The sequence below is a fragment of the Aspergillus lentulus genome, assembly GCF_001445615.1.
Source record: "Aspergillus lentulus DNA, contig: Alt08, strain: IFM 54703, whole genome shotgun sequence".
Classification (NCBI taxonomy): Eukaryota; Fungi; Ascomycota; class Eurotiomycetes; order Eurotiales; family Aspergillaceae; genus Aspergillus; species Aspergillus lentulus.
The window spans coordinates 4,473,865-4,496,353 of record NW_028322118.1 but is presented as its reverse complement, the minus strand read 5'-3'; the positions used below and the strand labels follow the sequence as shown (position 1 = coordinate 4,496,353).

The following is a 22,489-nucleotide window of genomic DNA, read 5'->3' as shown; positions in this document are numbered from 1 at the left end:
CAAAGGCGGTGTGGGCTAGGTTGCGGAGATTTGTCTCCCCACCATGACAGCGTAGCGCGAAGGTCGAGATCGCTGTTAGACAGTGGAAGGCTGGAGAGAGATACACATACTTGGAATCTCATTGAAATTGTTTCTGATACTTAACTCTACGCTGTAACGGCCAGCTCCCTTGCTTGCTGAGTACCCTCGTCTGTTGCTTCGCACAAAACCTCCCACATCTCCGAGCAAACATCCTCACATCGCAATCACGATGGCACAGCACCTCGGTCACGAAGAGGTAGGAATTCACTAACTGCGCCTTACATTCCTATACGGATTGTGTATCCTGATATTGAATCGCAACTAACTCATCGCAGTTCTTCTCTTCCCTCTCCGATCTCCTTTCCAAAACCTCCCAAAAAGCCCGCGGCTCAGTCTTCCTCACCCAGAAGCCCCTTCTCCCAATCAACGCCAACACCAACACATCAGAGGAGGCTTCTTCTTCGTCATCCCTACCTCCCATCCTCATCAGAGCGACAGACGGAAACACAAACGCACCCAATCCCAAGACAGCCAAAGACCAGAACCAGAAGGTCGCAAAGACATCCAAGATCAAGCTTTCGACTGTAGTCGCGCAGGAGGATCTCGAGACTTTCTTTGCGCGGTATGCAGAGGTTTGCAAGGCGGGTATGACGGGGCTCAAGAAGCGGGATCGGAAAAAAGGAAAGGCTAAAGCGAAGGGTGGTGCTTCGAAGGTTACCAAGGCTTGATCTTGGTTGTCTGTGATGCGGCTGATGTTGGGGTTCTGCATTTATGGCGTTAATGCTGGCTTTCTTCTATATCCTTTTGCAATAGATCTTGTTGCAGTGCATGTGGTATGTAAAGGTACCTTAATTGTACGTAATTGTCATGGCTATGGTTTGCTGGCCGTCTCAACCCAGACTGCCTTGTCCAGTATCAATGCCTCATCTGCAAATTTCAATGGAAACGGGTATATTGACAATCGATGATACACGCTAAAGGTACAGGTTTCATTAGGGAGTGCATATCCAATGCGAGACTTGATCCACCCAAGAGTCTTACGATCGCCCAGGTACAGACAGGAAACAGCAAGGAAAGATCATACAAGTGAAGTCATTAGAGAACAAGAATGCAGTGCGCCCAAGCGGAAGGCGTCTGAATGAGAAATGAACGGCATTAAAACACAGTACTGAAAAAAAATAGGCAAGAGAAGGATAGATATGAGGGAAAGACGATGGAGGTGGATTATGACATAGTTAGTCCAGATCCCAGGGATCGAGTTTCTTCGCGACATCCGATCCTGTTGCTGTTCGACGGTCGGGCGCAATAGGGATATCATAGTCATCCACGGCTTCTTGAGAATTGGCGGCATGATATTCCAGTTTTCGGCTGAAATCGCCCATCGCTGAGTTAAGAGCTGGGCCTAGAACAATTCTCGCCGCAATGTGAATCAACAATATGAACAATTGCACTGGAGGCACGAGGACAAGGGTCGCAGTCTTCTGGATGATGGAGGCCGCATCTTGCTTTTCCGGTGGACTACTACTGACCAGAATGGACGGTGGTGGCATAGGCGATATCTCTCGTTCTCGCGACGCTTTGGAGCGCCGGCGAAATTCAATGCTCATGTCGCTCAGGTTTCTTGCAAGGTCGGTCTCAGCGCTCGAGGGGATGTCCAGGAACGACGTGGAACTCGATCCCGAGGACTGGTCCATTGGTAAAGTTTCAGCCTGAGAGGCCGTGCGATTGCCGCGCTCTGCTGCTGAAAAGGATTTCTTCTCGGATGAATCCGGCAGGTGAAATGCCATGTCTTCCGCCAAACATTCCTGTTGATCTGGGAATTTGTCCGGGCAAGCGACTGACAACGGTGATGCGGTTGTCAATGGGGAATGGATCTCAGCGGCTGGGGAAGGTGGGATTTCGATCGAGTGGAATGACTCGAAACTTGAGGAGTAGGACATGTCAGGACCAACCTGCAGGTCGGAGGCCTCTTCGAACCTTGCCAGCAAGGTTTCGAAGCTCTGTTGTGTTTCCGCCACGGAGCTTGTGGAAAGTGGCAGCACACCGGGAACGGTGGCTGAAGACGGCGCCTCCTCATCATCAGGAACCGTCTCCAGAATTGTGCTATTACTGTCTTTCGTGGTGAAGCCGCTATCGTCGGTTGTATTTCCATCCGTATCTTCCCCAGCGCTTGTATTAAGCAAAGTCAAGTCTTCCGCCGCGGATGCGTTTTCCAATACCGACATTGATCGAACGGGGGCACTTTCTCTTCGCCCCTTTGGGCGCCAGGCCCGCTTCCTCCTCGGAGCTTTCGCTTCTTCGGGTAACTCAACAGTAAAACCTCTTTTGAAGGGGCATGGCGTTACTTCATATCGCAAAACTTTAGATAGCGCCTCTTTCATAGCCGCTACAAGTTTCTTATCTTCCTCAGTCTCATTCGAAAGTTCGATGCGATAGTATGTGAGAGGCCGTATGCGCAGAACAAACGTTGACTCTCCATCCACACACCAACACTGGGAGTTTTTGAGTATTGCATGAACGACGCTCCCACACTTCAGAAAGACAGTAAGGCCATGCACCTTCTCAAGCCTCAGAGGCGCACAGGCAACTGTTCGCTCAGTGGCCGATCGCCATGGAAGAGTTTCGATGGTATCAACAGGATAATCGAAATCGGCGGGAGCGGTACTCGAGGGTATAGGCGCAAGGGCTCGGGGGGAGAAATGCACTATCTTCGCAGACGGGTGGAAGAAAAGGTCATTTTCGGAGGCTGTAGTGCGTAAAAACTCGGAGCTGGGCTGCTTCCGGAGATGTAGTCTGGTAGGCAGAGTAGCAGATCGACGGATAGACTGAATATGAGTGGGGAGTACATCCGAGGACTCGGGCATATTGATAGCAGAAGAAACGACCGATAAAAGGGTTACATTGAAAAAGCAGTAGCAGGGGGGTGAATTACAAAGCTGAATAGAGAGGTATGGTGTAGGGAAAGACAATGAATGACCATGTAATCAAGGAGAGTGAAAGAAGGATGGACCCAAGGAACGAACGACGATTAAGTTATCTCCCGTCAGACGGAAATTATCATGATCATCGAGATCGGCTGTTGATGATGGTTACCGGTTACTATCACTACGGAGCATTATCGTTTCTCCCTCGTGATTTACTTCGGCAGGCGGGGAATAATGTCGCCTGAGGCATCAGTAGGCACATGAACAGGTGGGTCCGCGCGCCTCAGGTCGCCTTAGTAATGAATTTGCGGCCGGCGTCTATCTGGCCAATCACCAATCCGATGACGCATTTGTTCACTGTTTCCTGCATTAACTAGTTAGTTATCTATTTGGCTGCCTGTGTCAGCTTTATTGCCAGACTGATGCTAGCATAACTATGCGGACTACTTCTATTTAAAGGACAAATTGTCGCTGGCAGGGAACCTACTGTCTCTTTTATCTTTCTCTCATGAAAGTAACCCGGCTTGCTGGTTCACTGAACGTCCATCATGTCCAATTTCGAGCCTAATGCCGTCATCCGCGGTTTCCAGCTCACAGTCGTCGGAAGTAAGTTGAACCCAAGCCTTTTTGTCACTTGTAGTCAATCCCTTTTTGGTTGGTCTAGTGGTCCCGAGAAACTTTGGATAGTTAACCAAAGAGGCCCTGTGCATGCTCTCGTGAGCTTAGTCCGATGCTAACATTTCCTGAAAGCTGTTCGAGCTCTGCGAAATCCGGAGCTTTTCAAGTATGACCATTTTCGGCAGGCCGCTCTGGCAATAGCTGTTGGAGTGATCATCCACCTGATTATTCAAATTCCGGTGCGTTATTATTGACACTTTGTTTACCTGGGTCGTCAGCTGCTAAGAATTTCTTTGACTAGATCATCGGTGTCAAGCTTCTCGTCTGGATTGCATCATGGTTCTCCGATCTTGATCGTAGCTCATGGGATGAGTCCATCATGAATGGCCTGAACTTCCTCAACAACTCTGTCCTTCAGGTGCCATTCTTACTCATGACTTTAATGCGATACGTTACGCCAACTTTGGATGAGATGTAAGCCCGTTACACGCCCCATTTTAAAAGGTGCTCGCTAATTGCTTAGCTTTATGGAGTCTTTGAAATGGGTTGACTCAACCTACGTTCAGAAGCACAAAGCTGACGACCCGAAGAGCCTTCGTGCTATGTACTACCCGCACCTGGCGATGTACTCAACCAAAGGAGCTACTGGTGTCTCAAAGCCGATTCCAGAGGCAATGATTCTGTTTCTACGGCGATATGGGCGCAAGTTCGGGACTCTATTGGGGCTCTACATGATCTCGCTTCTTCCTGTTGTGGGAAGATTCGTCATGCCTGCAGCCTCCTTCTATACGTTCCAGAGCAGCGTGGGGACAACTCCTGCCGCGGTAATATTCGGGACAGGCCTGGTTCTCCCAAAGAGATTCATTGTCAGGTTCTTGCATACGTACTTTGCATCTCGCAGTCTAATGCGTGAACTGGTGAGTTGCGGTAGCGTCAGTCTCTCTTCATATCTGACATTGCGTACAGCTTGAACCGTACTTTTGCCGGATCCACTTCACACCAGAACAGAAACGCCGCTGGTTTATGGACCGTCAAGGTGTTCTGTTCGGTTTTGCCTTCGCCTTCACTGTGGTCCTCAAGGCACCCTACATCGGAGTGCTGATGTACGGCGTTGCACAAGCATCGACTGCATACTTGATCACAAAGATCACAGATCCCCCACCAAGTCCCGCGGAAAGTGAAGGTTTCGCTGAGAGCCAAGTCACCTGGAAGAACAAGCACGACTTCCTGCGGCTGTCATTGGATAACCTGGACAAACTGAATCTCCCTGTACAGAACGAGGGGGAAGGGCAGGAGGCAAAAATACCCCAAAGTCCGGGACGGAAGTTCTCTTGAAAAGCCCAGGCTTATAGACCGGCAAGGTTTCAATGCAGCAGAAAGCACAACAGTTGGATCAGTGGATCGTACTCGAGCATAGCGGCGGACACCGAGGGCCAATAACCTGAGGGTGAAGGGTAGATCCCCTGTCGTATGTAGGATCCCGCACCTACCATATCTATCACACCGAAGGCTTCTCGTGCCATGTTTATCATCTAATTCAGAACGATGCCTTTCTTGGTTGGATATGATTTGCTGTTACTCTGCGGAGGCCCGCTGATAAGCGAGAGACAGTGATAAGAATGCATTGCTGATAGGTAGACATCGCGTAATGTGCTCAGTAGAATTGGAGTAACATCTGCAAATTGGAGTAGCATCTGATCCTGTTCTCCCCGCCTGCGGGGTATGCTTGATATCGGATGAAAGGGTAGGTTCACAGGACAGTTTCCTCCGTACCGGAAGCTGACGAGAAGATTCAAAAGGACGTGTTGTTCCTGTGCGATCCTATCGACCTTCTGCGGTTGGTAGACTACGCGTGCCCTCCAACCATAATCCTACCCTTTCTCGGTATATTGCCTATAGGAACGGCTAAGTGACCTCAAAATGGGCGTCAAAGGACTTCGTACCGCTCTCACAGTTGATCTCGATAAGCCTGCTTGGGAACAACCGGGCTTACACGTATGTGCTTTTCAGAGGGCACTGAATGTTCACAATACTGACACATCGCTAGAATCGGTGGCATCCAGATGGTACGTCTGCTGACAGTGACATCGTCAAAGTACTCCCCTTAATAGGAGCATTCTTCCAGTGCCTGCCTATGGCAAGATCGCCAACAACGAAGTGGTCAAGATCGAATGTCTCGACTGGACCGGTGGCCAGATCAAGAACAATGATTCTGCCGATGATATCAAGAACGTTGACCTAACGCAAATCCACTATCTCTCCGGTCCATTTGAGATTGAGACGGCTGAACCGGGAGATGTTCTGCTTGTTGAAATCCAAGACGTCCAGCCGTTCGAAGACCGGCCCTGGGGCTTCACGGGAATCTTCAGTCCCCATAATGGTGGAGGGTTCCTGGATGAGCTCTATCCTGAACCGTACGCTTGTCTTCCCGTTACACTGCACATAACTGACTTCTCTACCCAATAGCGCCAAAGCAATCTGGGACTTTGAGGGAATCTTCTGTTCTTCGCGCCACATCCCCCACGTGCGGTTTGCAGGCCTCATCCACCCAGGTATTCTGGGTTGCGCTCCCTCAGCCGAGGTCCTCGCCGAGTGGAACCGTCGCGAAGGCGAACTGATCGCCACAAACACCAGGGGCCGCGATGTCGCAAAGCCCCCCGAACCGAAGAATGTCCATGCCGGCAGTGCGGACGAGGACCTCAAAGCCAAGATTGGCAGAGAAGGCGCAAGGACCATCCCCGTGCGTATACACCCTCCTCCCGGACCTTATGAACATAACCTAAGAGACTTGACTAGGGCCGTCCCGAACACGGAGGAAACTGCGACATCAAGAATCTCTCCCGCGGCTCCAAAGTCTACCTCCCCGTGCACGTCCTGGGTGCCAAATTCTCCGTTGGCGACCTCCACTTCTCGCAAGGCGACGGGGAAATCTCATTCTGCGGCGCCATCGAGATGGCGGGCGTCATAACGCTCAAGTTCACAGTGATCAAAGAAGGGATGGCGAAGATGGGGATGAAGTCTCCCATCTTCCACCCAGGCCCTGTCGAACCCCAGTTCGGGCCCGGCCGGTATCTGACGTTCGAAGGGTTCTCCGTCGACGAGCACGGCAAGCAGCATTATCTGGATGCGACGGTTGCGTATCGACAGACTTGTCTGCGGGTCATTGAGTATCTTCGCCGCTATGGGTACAATGATTATCAGATCTATCTGCTGTTGAGCTGTGCCCCTGTTCAGGGACATATTGCGGGACTTGTGGATATTCCTAATGCGTGCACGACGTTGGGGGTGCCGATGGACGTTTTCGATTTTGATATCCGGCCTGAGGCAGAGGTGGTCAAGATGGATATGGGAAGTTGTGCCTTTGCCAGCAAGTGACTATGTTCTGCTACATACTAGGTATCCTTTACATTAGTGTGATTTGCCATGTTTCCTTTCTTGTTGCATCTGCCTGTGCCTTACAGAACGAGATTTACGCAATATATTCTCGTCGGTCTCTTCTTTCTCCTCGAGCCCATTGAGCGGAAGGGTGATTCCCTCCTCAACTTCCAAAGCACGGTGGCTAACTTCAAACACGTTGTCTATACAAAGCTTCTTTCGAAATATGCTAGCTTTCAATGCGGCGAACACGCCGCAAGGTCTATAACCGAACTCTGCTCTCTCCAATCTTGGTCCACTGATCCTCTCCGAGTTGCTGAAAATCCATGATCCTGTCAGGCCCGCCAAAGCGATTCTGAGTCGCTCTCCAGTCTCGATTGACAGCCGTCTCCGGCCTCCATCGAACGACGTCCTTCACCTCCTTCTGTAGTTTACTCTCTAGAGCATCCGCGATAAAGCCGCCGATTGTAGGCATTTGCATGGCGCCATTCCCAGAGCCTCCAACAGCGACTACCAGCGAGGGATGTTCTGGATGCCTGTCGATCAAGAAAGCGCGGTCTGGCGTATCAGCGTCCCAGCAAATGCGCGCGAAAGACAGTGGCCGGTCAGCCAGATGCGGCATTGTATCATGGAGAAAGTCTCGTGCGCGGGCTTCGGCCTCGAGCGGGATCTGATGCTTCGCGAAGGGGACACTCTTCTCCTGACCAGGCCTGTCTGGATCAGAGAGAAAGTTGCAGTACCCTGGATGTTCGTCACAAATCTTGAGCTCGTGTTTATCTTCGTCAGGCTCCATGAAGAAACCTTTGGCGATATTGAACAGTACGGGAAGGTTCCGGTATTGCTTGACCTCCTCCGGATCCATCTGAATATGACAGAGAGTCCATGCGGTAGGCCGAAGCTGCTTCTTGAAGTCTAGGAGACTGTCACTGCCAGCACCTGCCGAAAGAATGGTGTGATGGGCTCTGTGTACGCGACCATCGGCAGTTCTGGCTCCAACAACATCACCGTCCTCGTACACTAATGATATGACATCTCCTTCCGGAGAGCTAGTGATGAATTTAACTCCAAAGCGTTTAGCCTCGTTGAAAGCAGAGATCATGGCCTTTTTGGCGTGAATCCACCCAGCGCCAGACTTGTGCCACCAGCCTTTCCAGCCAGGGAAGTCGCCTGTCAGTACGCCTGGCGGCATGGTCCGGCGGAAGTCCTCGGCTGTCTCCAGCTTGACGAATTCTGTTTCCGACGGTTCAACGTCGTCCTCTCGTATATGGTCAATCAGAGCAGGTGCGTGCCCCGATATGATAAATCCAGTTTCGTGAAAGTAAGGCTGGAAAACGGGATCAGTTTTCCAGGCTTTTAGAGCAGTCCGCGTAAATGCCGAAAAGGCTGCGCTTCGGGGGTCGGATGAGCCATCTGTCTAACTGTTAGAAAACGGGGCATCCTCTTCATATCTCAAAAAACTTTAGTCGTACCCTTGAGCTCGTTGTGCTCCATAATTTTATTGATGTCATTGCCTGCTGCGATGGGCGAAGGAACTGGATGAGGGTCGAGAACTGTGACATCTTTGTAGCCTCGACGAGCGAGATGTAGAGCAGTTGAGCAGCCCCATGTGCCTGCTCCAATAATGACAATGGAAGATTCAGTGGTCAAGTTTGAAGGCGCCATTGTACCAGTTTGAGGCAGCGTACACTAGCAAGACGGATGGGAGGTACGGTGCGTCAACGAGATTCATCTGCGACTGGGAGTGAAGTTGTATTTCAATGACAGAAATGGGGCACTCTATCATGCCATATCAATTCAAATCTCAGTGTCGGATCATTCCGAGCTGTCTGCCTCAAGAATGACGCTACTGACAGAGACCGTCTTGTCGTTCGGCTGGTTTTGCCCCGCCTCGGGATTTCTTGAAGCTGCACCGGCTGGACCTTCCTTGTCGCTTGGACACATCCAGAAAGTCTGGGGAAATCGTCCAAGATCGTCGTGTCTCCGCATCTTTAATCAGACCCGTAATGATGGATAAAGAGCCTTGGTCGATATGCTTGATCTGGCCTATCGCCTGACCAACCTTGAGATGAAGGCATTGGTCGAGCTCGCCGAATTGATAACCCCTGTTGCTTGTACACGGACAAGACAATGAAATCGCGCGAATCTCCTCATCGTTCTGTCTGATATGCTGCTTTTCATTGGAGCTTCCTATCTGATTGTCGTTTGGAGCTTCCTCGTTTCGGTCACTTATCGTATCTTCCCCTCTCGCGAGGTCAACGCATCATGACCCACTGCGCGCTTATCTCATTGCATCAACGCTGTCTCAGAGGCAATGTCGCCTGGCTGCCTGCTATCGAATGGCGTACCTTTTCAGGGCTACCGTGAGGGGTATGGGGTGGTATCGAAGGTCTTCGGGATCACCATCTGTTAGAACGAGATTGTCATTGGAAAGCTACATGCTGAACCCCTCGGCCCAAGGAGAGTTATTGTAACTCTATCACGAGTCTACCATGCCTGTGAAGGTATTTAAGCGGCGTGATTTCCTGTGATACTCGATAGTGGAAGCAATTCTCTCTTGAATATCAATTTGACACATGATGGCTCGTTCGGATGATGTGTACACCGATGTCCCAGGAACTGTATACCTGGTTGATGGTGATAAATCTCATCCTTTGAAAAGATACATGGCGATCGACTAATCTTTGTATAGCATCCGCATCTTTAACTGGTGCTGCCCATGCAGGGCAGGATATCCTTCTGATTCCGCAGCCTTCATCCTCCCCTGCTGATCCTCTGGTGAGTTGAGTTGTATGGCGACTCTACGTCTGATACTGATTCCTTGGCTAGAATTGGTCTAGAAGCAAAAAATACTGGTCTCTATTTCTTATCTCAGCCTATGCATGCGTTAACTCCTTTGGCGAAAACAATTGGGGTGCAGCATGGACAACCATAGCCAAGGAGACTGGAGTTACCCTGGAGAACATGAACGGGGGTTCTGCCCTCAACTACCTCTTGCTTGGATTCTTCAATGTGATCTGGATTCCCACGGCAATGAAGCTTGGACGAAAGATTGTTTACATTCTGAGTTTGCTCTTCGTTCTCGGCAGCGGTATTTGGGGTGCGTTCTTCGAAGGCACAGCCCAATACTACGCTATGCTTGCTATTGGTGGCATCGGAACGGCCGCATATCAAGCTCTTATTCAATTAACGGTCTGCATTAACTCCTTATTGATTGTGGTCCTTTTCTTTTGCTGACGATCCGCCCCAGATCTTTGATCTTTTCTTTTCACACGAGCGCGGAAGAATGGTGGCCATCTACATTTTCTTCCAGCAGCTGGGCTCTATCCTGGGCCTGATTCTGGGAGGCTACATCACCGATGGTATCGGCTGGAGATGGAGCCAGCCTATTGTTGCGATTGCATGCGTGAGCCTCGACTCTCCTGACCTTGACCCAGGATACAGGAGCTGACTTCCATCAGGGCATCTTGATCTTACTATTCATCTTCACGTTCGATGATACCATGTTCCCGAGATACCGGTTCGGGAACAGTGGCCCTTCAGCTGCGAAGACTGAGACTTGCACTACACAGGATGACGCACAAGTGACCCCTGAAAAGGATCAGAAGCTCGAACCCTCTACATCTGTCGCTGTAAGCCATGGCGCAGGTGAAGTCGACATTCCCACTCGGACCTATCGCCAGAAAGTCGCCCTGATCCACTACCTCGAAGATGACCAGACGACTTGGTACCAGTATTTCCGTCGCCCGTTCTACCTCTTTGCGTTTCCAAATATCGTGCTGGCCGGCATTCAATTCGCGTTTGGCTGTACAGCCGGCATCATCTCTTTCAACACCATCTCGGAGATCATGACGGAGCCACCATACAACTGGAGTGCAGGGTCGGTAGGCCTACTATTCCTAGCTGCTCTCGTCGGTAACTTCATCGGGTAAGCATACTAAGAATCTCGTTCCAACGAGAGAGTCTTGACCGTCCCAATCTAACAGTGAACCAGCATGGGCATCGGCTCCTTCTCAGACTGGATCGTGCTCTTCCTAGCCCGTCGGAACAAAGGCTACAAAGAGCCCGAGATGCGTCTCTGGGCCTATATCCTCCCAGTCATCCTCGCCGCTATCGGCTATTTCACCTACGGCTGGGGCGCCACAGCCGGTGACCACTGGATCTCGATCGCCGTCGGTCTCTGCTGCATGATCGCACAGCAAGTCTCCGCAACGAGTATCGCGACCGCATATGCAATGGAGTGCTTCGACCGGGTAGGTATCCCCCTTCAACAGCTTCCCAAACCACCTTATTCCCCAAAGTGAGACAAACATCGTCTGACAAGCTCAGATTTCCGGAGAACTCGTCATCGTCCTCGCCATTTGTTCCTCCTGCATCAACTTCGCCATTTCCTTCTCGGTGCAGCATTTCATCGACGCAACGAATTACGGCTGGACGCTTACATTCTTTGGCATCTGGGTGCTCTTGTCCATGCTTATGGCTGGGCCTATGTTGATCTGGGGGAAAAGCTGGAGACGGAGGTGTAAGAATCGTTATGAGCAATTCCTTGCTGAGACTGGACGCTCGGTTTCGTAGATATTTAAATGCTCTGGTTGTCTGCGTTTGCAGATCGGTTAAGAGATATTAGTTCGGTATCGAGAGAATGTGTAATCGTATTCCTCACTTCCTGAATGTATCTTTTGAACCACAGGCAATCTGTATATGATTGTCGGAATCTCATACTCCGGCCGCAAGTCGCATGTCGCCTTGCAGGACAGTTAGTCAATGGTAATCTACATCTAACAAGATTCAATTTGCGATTCGCTTCAGAGATCGATATACTCGACCTCTTGTTGGAATTATTTTATTCATACGCTAGTTGAACAATTGCTGGGCGTATCACGCGAAAACGAACACAATGCGCCAATCACCATGCTTCAGAGCCGGTAGAGCATTGGCCGAGAAACCCCCATCAGCTCCTGAGGAACCGCAAGGAAATGCAATGAGCATCGCTGCTTTTGTGCGCGACTGAAAGGAAAGAGAATTACATAAAATCATGAGTCATTGACCGATGAACCATGACGCCGATGCTCTATGAGAAGAACTTCCGAGCAGCGGCCTTTTCCTTAGCTTCACGGTCTTTGATCGCCTTCTTGACCTTGGCGATCTCGTTGAGAATGCCAGCGTCACCGGGGGCCAGCTTCAAAGCTTCCTGGAGATCCTTCAGAGCCTCATCTTCCTCCTTCAGGCCACTGTAGGCGACAGCGCGGCGATAGTAGGCCTTGGCTTTATCTGCTTCCTTGGCGTTGGCGGCGTCGGCGACTTCAAGGGCGTAGGTAGCCCAGTTCTGGGCATTCTTGTATTGACCAAGCTTGTTCGCGAGCAGGGACGAGTTGGAGTGAAGAGTGAAGCGAAGAGATTTCATCTGAGGCTCGAGGTCCTTGGGATCGTTCTCATCGGGATCAGGGAATTCGTTCAGGTAGCGCAGGCCCTTCTGGTACTTGTCAAGGCCTAGGGCAAGGTCGCCGCTCTTGAAAGCAGTGTTGCCAAAGTTCTTCAGCTCGGAAGCGATCTTGAAGCAGACCTGAGCGTTGAGCTCCTCGCCCTGGTGATCATCGGGGTAGTCCTCGTAGGGGTCTCCGGTGGCATCGGCAACCTGCTTCGTGGCGTTCTCGTAGTCCTCGCCAGAGAGCTCACCGCAGTCAACGATGGTCACGTCGGTGGTAGGCTTGTCGGCTTGGGTAGGCATATTCTCGATCTTGCGAACAATACTCTTTCCGTTAATCACCTCACCGAAGACCACGTGCTTGCCGTCCAGGTGGGGAGTTGGGACAGTGGTGATGAAAAACTGGCTGCCATTGGTGCCAGGACCAGAGTTGGCCATCGAGAGGAGGAAAGGTCTGTCGTGCTTGAGCTCGAAGTTCTCGTCGGGGAATTTCTCGCCGTAGATGGATTCACCACCGGTTCCATTGAAGTTGGTGAAGTCACCACCCTGGATCATAAACTGCTTGATCACACGGTGGAAAATGGATCCTAAGCGCGCGCAATCGTAAGACTCTGAATCGCGCGTGAAGAGACAGGATGAAGGCCGTACCCTTGTAGCTCAGTGGTTTCCCTTGCTTTCCCGTGCCCTTCTCGCCTGTACAAAGGGCGCGAAAGTTCTCTGCGGTCTTGGGAACGACTGGGGAACGGTTAGTATCTCAACGACAAAAACTGGAAACACGTTTCGTACCATCGTTGAACTGCGATTACACGGTCAAACATTAGTTGAGCGGCCCAATTGACGAAAGCAGACTGGTAACCGCACCAATTCAAGCGCAACACGGCCAGCCTTCTGGCTGCCAATCTGAATGTCGAAGTAGACACGAGGACGACCTGTGATCTCACCAAATCAGTAACCCCTCATCCCGAGGTCCAAAACCCCACACTAGACGGGGCAGTACGTACGCTGGGTCTCAGCCATGATTGCGAGCTAGAAGTAGTGCAATAATGAATGAATGTGCCGAAAGATGACTAGGAAATACAAACAGTGGCAGAGTGAAAGTGTTGTGTCAGAAAGTGACAGGAGTTAATGAGGAGAAGCTGAGGAATTGACGGACAAAAGTGGGCTGGAGCAGCCCTTTTTGCGATGCTTCAAGAAGCTTCCATCGACTCCGCACTCATTCAGTCTGCGGGCGGTAACTAAACAATATAAGACAACTTCTTCCAATTTTAGATGCATGGAAGTCCGTTGAGGTTGATTCTGGAAAGGAACTAGCCCGAATCCTTATATTATGTGCATTTTGTGAATCTATCTAATATTTACAGCCAAACCCAAGCAACCAAACACCTTTGCAGCATACAGTATGTTAGGTCATTATTCCAGCAGTGATGCTGGTAGTTCAAACTCAATGGTTTGCGTCTCTCCATCTTTCCGTTCGCCCTGCGGCTTATTCTGTCCCTCTGCGGGTTTTTTCTCCTTCGCCAGTTTGGTGTTGATCTCGATTGTGACCTAAGGTTGACGCTCATCGTCAGCACGGCTTGACCTTCTCAATCGGAGACGAGGTACGAGGAGGAGCAAAAGCTAACCGCCGCATCCTCACTGCGGTAATCTACACCCACCGGCCCATCATTCTTCAGTTCGACGTCCATCATGGCCTGGAAGACACCGTTCTTGACCCGCTCGGGTTTGTACGCTTCGCCCAGCCGGCGGAAGAAGTAATCGTATAGTTTCCGTGCTGTCTCCGCGTCGGCTGCATCGTGGAAGTCCGGTTTGCTGCCTTTCTTCAATTGACAGTAGAGCGTAAATTGTGATACTGTGCCAAGTGTTAAAAGGCTGCATTCGAAGATCCTAGCGGGCCAAACCAAACCCACCACAGAGCACCTCTCCATCAATGTCCTGCACGTTCCTTTTCCACTGAATAACAAAACCCTAGTTAGCTCCTGGTACGCCCTGTCCCGGAGTATAGGCCACTCACTTGGCCGCCTTCTTCGGCAGGCCATAACTTTGCCTTCAATATCCGCTGAATGAGAGTGTCTGCGTCCTTTTCGGTATCCTCCTTGCCTACGCCAGCAAGAACAAGCAAGCCGCGACCGATTGACGAGACAAGTTTCTCGTCTACCGTGACCGACGCAGATTTCACTCTTTGGATGACCGCTACCCATGAGTTAGCGGGGAGGGACTTAGCGGAGAGAGCAAGGCGCACCTTTCATGTCGGAGTATCTCGCGGAGTATTCGCTCGAAATTGCTGAAGAGAAGGTTTTATTGTATAGAAATAGTAACTAGACTAGACGAATGTCAGACTTTATTCTCAAAGCGAAAATATGCCCTCTATGAGGCTGCACAAGCTATTCATCAAAATAGAGACGCATCGGGTAATAGCCGGGAACGGAGCTGACATACCTTATTCAAAAGTCACAACAGAGGTATCATCAGTTCCTGGGACCAAGCTCTGATCAAAATTCCTTTGATACAGAGCACTAGAATATTCAACCCATAAAAGAATTAGGGTAGGCGCATTCACGTAGAGTAAGCAGATGGTGATAACAGTGGTTTCGCCGCCTCCGCCTTCGATAACCCTCCCGCACATTGCTTGTTGCCCGCCAAACTCACCGCCTTCACCAGGTCTTGACAACTCCGACAAAGCACCAGGAGATTCATTAAACATTCCCAGCCTTTTCTGGCATCATCTCCCAGCGCGTCTACTTTCGCATTGTCGCCCAACGCCCTTCTCCTCCTTCCCAACTGGAACCGCAGCTTTCAATCCGCCGATCACCTTTCCATATCCCCCTAAATCTCCGAGAATTCCGTTTCTCCCCAGGGCGATCTGTTCATGTGAACAGCAGCCATGACGTCCCGCAAAACACAGCAAGAGATCGACAAGACCTTCAAGAAGGTCGCGGAAGGCATACAATCATTTGAAGGCATCTATGAGAAGATCCGCTCAGCAACGAATCCTACCCAGCGAGATAAGCTGGAGGAGAACCTGAAACGAGAGATCAAGAAGCTGCAGCGATTTCGCGATCAGATCAAGTCATGGGCTTCCGGTAATGAGGTCAAAGACAAAGGACCGCTGCTCGAGCAGCGCAGAGCAATCGAAACTGTGGGCTAACGATTCCAAACCGACTGACACCGCCTTTCCGGGACATGGGAGAAAGCTAACAGAGGTTGCAGTGTATGGAGCAGTTCAAAGCCGTGGAAAAGGAAATGAAGACCAAGGCATATTCCAAAGAAGGCCTTTCCGCTGCGTCGCGACTCGATCCCAAAGAGAAAGAAAAACTCGAAGCGTGCGACTTCTTATCGACCTGCGTGGACGAACTTCAACTGAAGATCGAGGCGATGGAGGCCGAAGAGGAGACCCTCCACGTGCAGATGAAGAAGGGCAAGAAGGATATCACCAAGACAAATCGTTTATCGGACCTGTCGCGGATACTGGAGCGACATAAGTGGCACGTCAACAAACTTGAGTTACTGCTACGAGCGCTTCAGAACGGCGCGGTCGAAACCAGCCAGGTGGTGGATCTGAAGGAGAGTATCAAGTACTACGTGGATGATGGACACAACGTCGATTACTGCGGAGAAGACGAGACGCTCTATGACGATCTCAATTTGGGCGAAGATACCGAGGCGCAGTTTGGAATGGTTGGGGACAACGATCGCGTTTCGTCGCAGGACACACAATCGATCCAGGAGGACGAGCCGGAAGTGAAGGCGAAATCGTCTAAAGCTGACGCTAGTGGGCTCCGCCGGCCATCAGCGCAGATGAAGTCACCTTTGCCAGTTCTCGCAACACTTCACCCTCCAACACCCACCAACTCCACTTCTGGCATGAAACCCGCCCCTCCTCCGACTCGTCCCCCCGGCGAGACTCTCAAATACGCGTCAGCAGCGGCTGCCGCAGCTGCGAGCGACAAAAACGGTGTCGGTATCGCCCCTCTGCCCCCACCGCCTGGCACGAGCCCTGCCTATACCGCCGCCATACCAGTCTCGAGAGCGTCATCCACAGCATCGCCAGTTGTGTCTTCGGTCCAACCAGTATCGAAAGCGGCAGCGACCGCCACCGAAGAGCCTGGTGGACACGGTCGGTCCAAGACTCCAGCTCTCAGCCCCAGCGCCGCAGGGACGCCCGCAGCGGCCAGTGCTTCGAATACGATGCCTTCTACTCCAGCGATGGATAAGGCGAATGCCGCAGCCGCCAAGGAACAGCCTGCGACAGCCAACGGCGAGACAGCCAAGGAAGATGAGCAGCGCGACGAGTCGATTTACCATCTGCCTCCCGGGCTGCAGGATTTGATCCAGTCATTTGAGATCACCAAGAGCCGCGCGGCGAACGGTGCTTCAAGCTCGTCACCGTCGGTTCAGCGCCTGCTCGCAGCATCACTGGCGACTTGCCCGGAGCCTGCCGATGCAGAGAAGCCTCGTCATTACCGACCCTCGAATCCTTACAACACCCCTCTCTACTATCCGCAAGAACCACTCGCCATATTTGATGATCCTCGTCTGTATGACACGGGACGGATCGATACCGATACGCTTTTCTACTTGTTTTACTACCGCCAGGGAAGCTACCAGCAGTACCTGGCGGCCAAGGCGCTCAAGAACCAGAGCTGGCGCTTCCATAAACAGTACCAGACCTGGTTCCAACGCCATGAGGAGCCGAAGAACATCACCGAGGACTATGAACAGGGTACATATCGGTTCTTCGATTACGAGAGTACCTGGTAAGACTTTCTCTTTCTCTTCTCTTTTCTTTTCTATGCAACAAGCTAATCGAGATGCAGGATGAACCGGCGCAAGGCGGATTTCAAATTTATCTACAAGTATCTGGAGGATGAATTATAAGAAGTGTATCTTGGGTGCATATGGGACGGGCTTTCCTTTTTCTGCTGGACAGGTGGCGAACATGGATTTTTTGACAGGTTCATCTTCATCTTCACCATCATCTTTGATACTTGTGGTGGTCTTGAGTGTCCGCATTAGGCTGGTTGGGTTTTGACTGGTGATAGCGGGAATATGTGATATTTTACTTCATCTATTTCCCGCCCTTGGTTTCCCCCTCCTTGTCTATTTCTTTTTCTTCTCATAGTTCTTCTATGGTGTCATCAGTGAACGAGTAAATGATTGGGACAGCAGAACATGGGAGTTCTGCTTAGGCTACTTTCCGTTCCTATAGTGGCTGATCCAGCAAAGTAAGAGACAACACAAAGGTGCCGAGGAGAAGAAAGCTCCAACGCTAGATTCACCGAAGAAGGTTTTTGGTTTTTGTTAAAGCTTAAGATGAAGCAATAGCTCATCTGGGCTGTGAAGCAAGCAGATGACACCCTGGTAGGACCGGGGTGAAGCTTACTCGCTGTTCTCTATCATAACTCCTCTAACCAAGATAAACGTTCCCTGCGTCACAGGAGCGGGGACTGACTATAGTAGACGGGAATATAGTACCTCTTTGCCCCAGTCGTCAAAAAGGACAACTGGCTGACGCAGATCTCTTTCCGCCTCACTTGACCACTTCTCGTATTCTCCCGTGCAGAACGGCCATAGTTTACATCCTACTCACAGCAACCAGAGGTGCGGGATTTTTGAACCTGCATCATCACGATCATTGAGGAGCAGCTCGATGCATCAGATGTACCGTGTAACCCGTGTACGCCTGGGAGCCTTGTCAATCGCCTAGTCTGCAATGGGCTAAGTCAGACGCTAAAGTAGCCGGGGGGCTGTGCGATTGCGTTGTGATCTCCCTTTGGCTTCGTCAAAGTTCAGTCTCAAAAGTCCAAGCCCCCGAATCCGAGGCCAAGCAATCAATTGCAACCGGTTTTCTTGGCGCACTGTGACTGTTGTCATTGGACAGAATGGGGGATGATTCCTTGCATGGTGGACTTGGACGGGAACAAGCCCACAAGGCTGTCGAATCGCGGATTTACTGTGGGTGGACTGTGGAGTAGGAACAGTTGTTCTTGGGCCACTTGGTGGACTACTAGATAGACTGTAGTCTAGAAAGTAGAGCAGAATGATGATTGTTGAGATTGTTTCTCCCCGAAAAAAAGTGCCGACTGCCGAGTGAATTGAATTGATTCTGATTGTGATCTCATCGTAGCAGAGAATTAAAGAGTAGATTGGCTAAATGACAAGACTGTTGCCTGAGGGTCAGGCTGAGGAACACATGACTCGACAATTCGTACTTTTGCTAGCTCTGGTCTGTCGCTCTCGTCCTCCGGGTAAGTAACTTCCTCTCAGGCTGTCGTCCTTTGCGGGGATTTTACCCTTTGGCACCCTTTTCCTAACCTCGCTCCGAGAAGATACTTTTGTCCAAGAGGTACTGACTAGTACCAGTGCCTTCCCGGTGAGTCTCTCAGCGAATCAAAATCACACAATGTCGATGCCTTCATCGCAGATGATCCGCAAGTCAAACTAACCCAGTAACCAAGGCAATCAGCTTACTGAAAATGGGGCAGATTGTACGAACCACGGAGTACAGGTCTACCACAGTAGGTATCTCGGAAGCCTCACGGCCAAACAGAAACTCAGCAGCGGCTCCACAGCACATTCATGTGAATGAACGCATACCGACTATCTAGTCAGTAGAACGATGATGTCGGCATTATATGATCACACCTATCATCGTCCTCATCGTGTTTCCGACTGCAGTCGGATGGTGTGGGCTATTCATCCCCGTCCACTTTCTCCAATCACAACTGTCAATCCCACCGCAGGGGAAATCCCAAGAAGCACCCGCGTTTGACGCTAGAAGGGCCAAAGAAGTTTCCATTGTTCCCCGAGTCTTCTGGCGCCAACGCTAAGCAGGGTTCTTGCCTGGTGATGATCGACCGCTTCACTCTCCCGCAGCAGTCCCTCCAATCACTGTCGCGCTCGATAGTGGCTGAGTGTCGCGATGATAAAACTAGCAGATTAGCCAAATAACTTGGTCAGGTTGGATCATTGGGAATCGACTCTCAGGCCGTCTCTCCTCTCGTCTTCGCTTACCCCAGCCCATCCATTGGATCAAATCAGGTACCTTGATTCCTCGTTCAGGTGACGTCGCCCATGACTGGTTCGAACTCATTTGAAGTCTCTCTTAAATACTCAATGTATAGCCCGCCGCGATGTCCGCTAGGCCATCGATTAGGAGAAATCCAGAACTTGGTGCACGTGCGACCAGTTGATTTCATGGCTGTCGCGTTCGGCTTCTTCTTGCTGTCTTAATTATCATTATAAGAACTTCCAGACCCTTTTCTTTTGTTTCATCTTCGTCTACACCTACACTCTTCGATCATCATGTACTCTCGAATGAACGACAGACTCTACCCTCGGTTCACAGTGGTAACTACGGTCTGAACTCGTTTACTACAACAATTTAAACTAATTTGCTTGTTTACTCCCAGAACTCAACTCTCCCTTCATCCACCCCCATGGAGCAGTCCCCAAGCCCACACTCTGCTCAGTCCTTCAGCTTTGCAGACGTCTTCCCCGGCGGAAACGAGCTCGAAATCCCTCTCAGTCATCCTTTCGACTCGGTCTACGAGTTCTCGCCGCCAAGTCCCTATAACGCTACCAGCGTCCCAGACCTCTACGCTTTGAACACCTCCTACAGCGTCCCCATCCCATCCTACTCCTCGTCCTACGAGACCCAGTTTCCATTCACTCCGAGCTTCGAAGAATCGTTGCTCACACATTACTCGCTGAGCACCAGCGCTTCCTCTTCCGAGTCCTCCAAGTAGGCATCCCGTTTTGTGGTATGCTCCCTTGACTGGATCCAACACCTAACTAACTCTGAACCTTCAGGTCATCCAAACCCTATGCGTGCGAAGACTGTGGAAAGGCCTTCACCCGCTCCGCTGACCTCAAACGGCACCAGACCAGTGTCCACTACCCGGTCTACCAGGATTGCCCCGTGGAGCACTGCCCGCGGAAGGATCGCAATGGCTTCCCGCGGCGAGACCATCTCATTGAGCATCTTCGTTCATCCCATCACATGGATCTGCCAAAACGCCGGATGACGAAGCGAGTTCCGAAGGCGTCTGCCTGACCTTTTCTTCTCTCTCTATGTTCATGTTCATCTTCATGATTGATGCTGGTTTAGACATGTACGATTCTACTGATTCTCCATTCCAGTTTCTTGCTTTCTAGCATCCTTTGGTTTACTTTTCGCTACTTTGCTTTTCCTTTCGATGTTATTCTCTTATTTTACATTTGTTGGTTTGACGATGCAACGAACATGAGGTATAGAGGCGTTCGGAGACAGGTCAAGGCATATGTTTCTTCATTACAGTTGTGCGTTGTTTCCTGCCCTGGACGACAGAACAGATCGAAGGGATATGTCAAGGCTACTATGTGTGATGATTTATTTCTTTCTGTTTGTGAATTCATGGTAGACTGGATGGCGAATGGCTGCTTTCATGGATTTGACTTGTTGTACTATGTTTCATTTATACATATCTCTTACGATGTTCATATTTTGGATTTATAGATCGATGCACTTGATCATATTACTGAAATACAATAAGATATATATGCTCGATGATTACAAGCCCGTCAATTGAGAACCAGCGAAAAGGGAACCCCTCTTTGAAAACGATTAGTGTCACCCTAGCAAGACATAGAACATAACTTGAATCTACTCGCGGAGGAACAGACCAGATCTATGATATGCTCATTCTGGCATACGGTTCAGTAGCTGTGCCTTTTTGTGTGTAACATATCAACAGGGATTGAGCTGCGGTGTCTCGTGTCCGGCAGCTCGCGCAGAGTCCGCTGCCGGCTACTTTTGGAGGATGTATTCAATTCCTGGGATTTCCTGTAATAGAAGGAATTAGCCATCTAGGGCGGTTCATTCGGGAGCCTTCCCAGCTTCTCGATTTCAGAGAATGGCTTCAATAAGGCCGGAGAAGCTGGACTTTCTGTAGCTCCTGAGTTAATCCCTAGTGTGCCTGTTCGTAGGCCTGGTGGTTGCACTGTGGCGAGAAGTATTTGGAGTTGTGGGAAAGAGTCACTGTATAAATGGCTTTCCTCCTCTTCAAAAGTCTGGCAAGACCTTGAATATTTGGGTATCTCCAAGCCCTGGACATAGTCATCCAGTTGAGTGACTGTCAAGTTGAGGATGCGGCCAAGTTTGAGCTGCACATGCTCACAACCTACTAAGGCCCTCAAGTGAGGGCGCCGAATACGAGACCCAGTCGTGAGAAGTCATGGTGTTTGGGTGTTAGACTCTGTACCTTGTGTAGGTGTTGTAGTTTAGCTACAGCCTCATGTTGCTTTGGCGACGTTTATTGCGAGCTTGGTCGAGTAATCATTACCAAGGCACTGTAAGCAGCCAAGTGTACAGTTCTGTACTTTTCCAGAAGTTTGCGAGACACTACCAGCGTTGCTTTGTCTTTAATAGCGCCCCCTGCGTCGGATATGGTTCTCACGAACCATACCAGCAGACTCTTGATCTTTCAAGGTTGCTGCTCCGGTACTCAGCTGCCGCTGAAGTAGCTGAAAGTTCTGAGTATGCCCCAGACAACATCATCATTTGAGTTGATATCCGCCTCTTCAAATATCTCACGTCCTGGAAGCAGATGAACTTGTTAGGAATCAGGTCTTCGTGTGGAAGCTTTGCGTGCCAATTTATGCGGCCTTGATATTCTCTCTCTGCAACGGCGGCCAGTTTATGTTGGAATGCAACTAGAGCTGGTAGCTAAGGCCACCATGGAAGGAAAAGGAGAATACGCGTATCTTCCTTAGCTGCCAGGTCAGTAAACTCAAGGTAGAGATGCACAGGTTCGTTTTGCACTAACGAGTAAGCCGTGTTCGAAGATGGGTTCGCCAGCCCCCTTCATGTTCGCTAGCACGGACTGCCGGAAGTGCCACTGGAGCAATTCAACGTCTTTAAGATGGTTTCATCAGGCCGATTGTGGCGTTCATATCTGTCGATTCTCTCAGTTGCCTCAGGAGACTACTCTCCGGATGGAGTAGAGAGAAAGAACAGTTTTATGTCCTATATGTTAGAGAGCTTGGCCAGGGTGAATCATGGAAAATCCCATCAAGAGCAGTCTCTAGAGTGAGCCTGTCGCCAGATTGGACGGTTGTGTTTCCGTTAATAAGGTGACGGATGTCATTCCTT

General features: G+C 50.5%; 10 protein-coding genes across 10 annotated transcripts; 6 read left to right on the top strand and 4 right to left on the bottom strand.

Moving 5' to 3' along the window:
- Window positions 1-250: 250 nt before the first annotated feature.
- ALT_4652 (signal recognition particle 14 kDa protein) lies at window positions 251-749 on the top strand (the record flags this gene model as incomplete). Its single annotated transcript, XM_033556763.2, has 2 exons — window positions 251-277; window positions 357-749. The coding sequence occupies 2 exons, from the start codon at window positions 251-253 to the stop codon at window positions 747-749; spliced, it is 420 nt and encodes a 139-aa protein (XP_033412654.2).
- A 507-nt stretch (window positions 750-1,256) lies between these two features.
- On the bottom strand, window positions 1,257-2,885 carry ALT_4651 (uncharacterized protein; the record flags this gene model as incomplete). Its single annotated transcript, XM_033556762.2, has 1 exon — window positions 1,257-2,885. The coding sequence occupies one exon, from the start codon at window positions 2,883-2,885 to the stop codon at window positions 1,257-1,259; it is 1,629 nt and encodes a 542-aa protein (XP_033412653.2).
- Window positions 2,886-3,493: 608 nt separating this feature from the next.
- usgS (transmembrane protein UsgS) lies at window positions 3,494-4,898 on the top strand (the record flags this gene model as incomplete). Its single annotated transcript, XM_033556761.1, has 5 exons — window positions 3,494-3,551; window positions 3,696-3,802; window positions 3,865-4,037; window positions 4,087-4,480; window positions 4,530-4,898. 5 exons carry the CDS (start codon window positions 3,494-3,496, stop codon window positions 4,896-4,898), a joined length of 1,101 nt encoding a protein of 366 aa, XP_033412652.1.
- Window positions 4,899-5,483: 585 nt separating this feature from the next.
- ALT_4649 (acetamidase/formamidase family protein) lies at window positions 5,484-6,938 on the top strand (the record flags this gene model as incomplete). Its single annotated transcript, XM_033556760.2, has 5 exons — window positions 5,484-5,558; window positions 5,611-5,629; window positions 5,689-5,977; window positions 6,030-6,303; window positions 6,360-6,938. 5 exons carry the CDS (start codon window positions 5,484-5,486, stop codon window positions 6,936-6,938), a joined length of 1,236 nt encoding a protein of 411 aa, XP_033412651.1.
- A 262-nt stretch (window positions 6,939-7,200) lies between these two features.
- ALT_4648 (NAD(P)/FAD-dependent oxidoreductase) lies at window positions 7,201-8,600 on the bottom strand (the record flags this gene model as incomplete). The annotated part of the gene is made up of 2 exons (XM_033556759.2): window positions 7,201-8,348; window positions 8,408-8,600. 2 exons carry the CDS (start codon window positions 8,598-8,600, stop codon window positions 7,201-7,203), a joined length of 1,341 nt encoding a protein of 446 aa, XP_033412650.1.
- Window positions 8,601-9,511: 911 nt separating this feature from the next.
- ALT_4647 (putative MFS transporter) lies at window positions 9,512-11,510 on the top strand (the record flags this gene model as incomplete). The annotated part of the gene is made up of 7 exons (XM_033556758.2): window positions 9,512-9,572; window positions 9,628-9,713; window positions 9,765-10,127; window positions 10,186-10,341; window positions 10,397-10,863; window positions 10,930-11,188; window positions 11,265-11,510. 7 exons carry the CDS (start codon window positions 9,512-9,514, stop codon window positions 11,508-11,510), a joined length of 1,638 nt encoding a protein of 545 aa, XP_033412649.2.
- A 496-nt stretch (window positions 11,511-12,006) lies between these two features.
- On the bottom strand, window positions 12,007-13,377 carry ALT_4646 (CYP40/PPID family peptidylprolyl isomerase; the record flags this gene model as incomplete). Its single annotated transcript, XM_033556757.1, has 5 exons — window positions 12,007-12,947; window positions 13,009-13,095; window positions 13,147-13,156; window positions 13,222-13,289; window positions 13,362-13,377. 5 exons carry the CDS (start codon window positions 13,375-13,377, stop codon window positions 12,007-12,009), a joined length of 1,122 nt encoding a protein of 373 aa, XP_033412648.1.
- Window positions 13,378-13,770: 393 nt separating this feature from the next.
- ALT_4645 (D-aminoacyl-tRNA deacylase) lies at window positions 13,771-14,606 on the bottom strand (the record flags this gene model as incomplete). Its single annotated transcript, XM_033556756.1, has 5 exons — window positions 13,771-13,905; window positions 13,983-14,209; window positions 14,268-14,310; window positions 14,372-14,550; window positions 14,600-14,606. 5 exons carry the CDS (start codon window positions 14,604-14,606, stop codon window positions 13,771-13,773), a joined length of 591 nt encoding a protein of 196 aa, XP_033412647.1.
- Window positions 14,607-15,241: 635 nt separating this feature from the next.
- ALT_4644 (CNOT2/3/5 family protein) lies at window positions 15,242-17,235 on the top strand (the record flags this gene model as incomplete). The annotated part of the gene is made up of 3 exons (XM_033556755.1): window positions 15,242-15,496; window positions 15,568-17,114; window positions 17,175-17,235. The coding sequence occupies 3 exons, from the start codon at window positions 15,242-15,244 to the stop codon at window positions 17,233-17,235; spliced, it is 1,863 nt and encodes a 620-aa protein (XP_033412646.1).
- A 2,427-nt stretch (window positions 17,236-19,662) lies between these two features.
- ALT_4643 (C2H2-type zinc finger protein) lies at window positions 19,663-20,413 on the top strand (the record flags this gene model as incomplete). Its single annotated transcript, XM_033556754.1, has 3 exons — window positions 19,663-19,707; window positions 19,770-20,101; window positions 20,170-20,413. The coding sequence occupies 3 exons, from the start codon at window positions 19,663-19,665 to the stop codon at window positions 20,411-20,413; spliced, it is 621 nt and encodes a 206-aa protein (XP_033412645.1).
- Window positions 20,414-22,489: the final 2,076 nt, after the last annotated feature.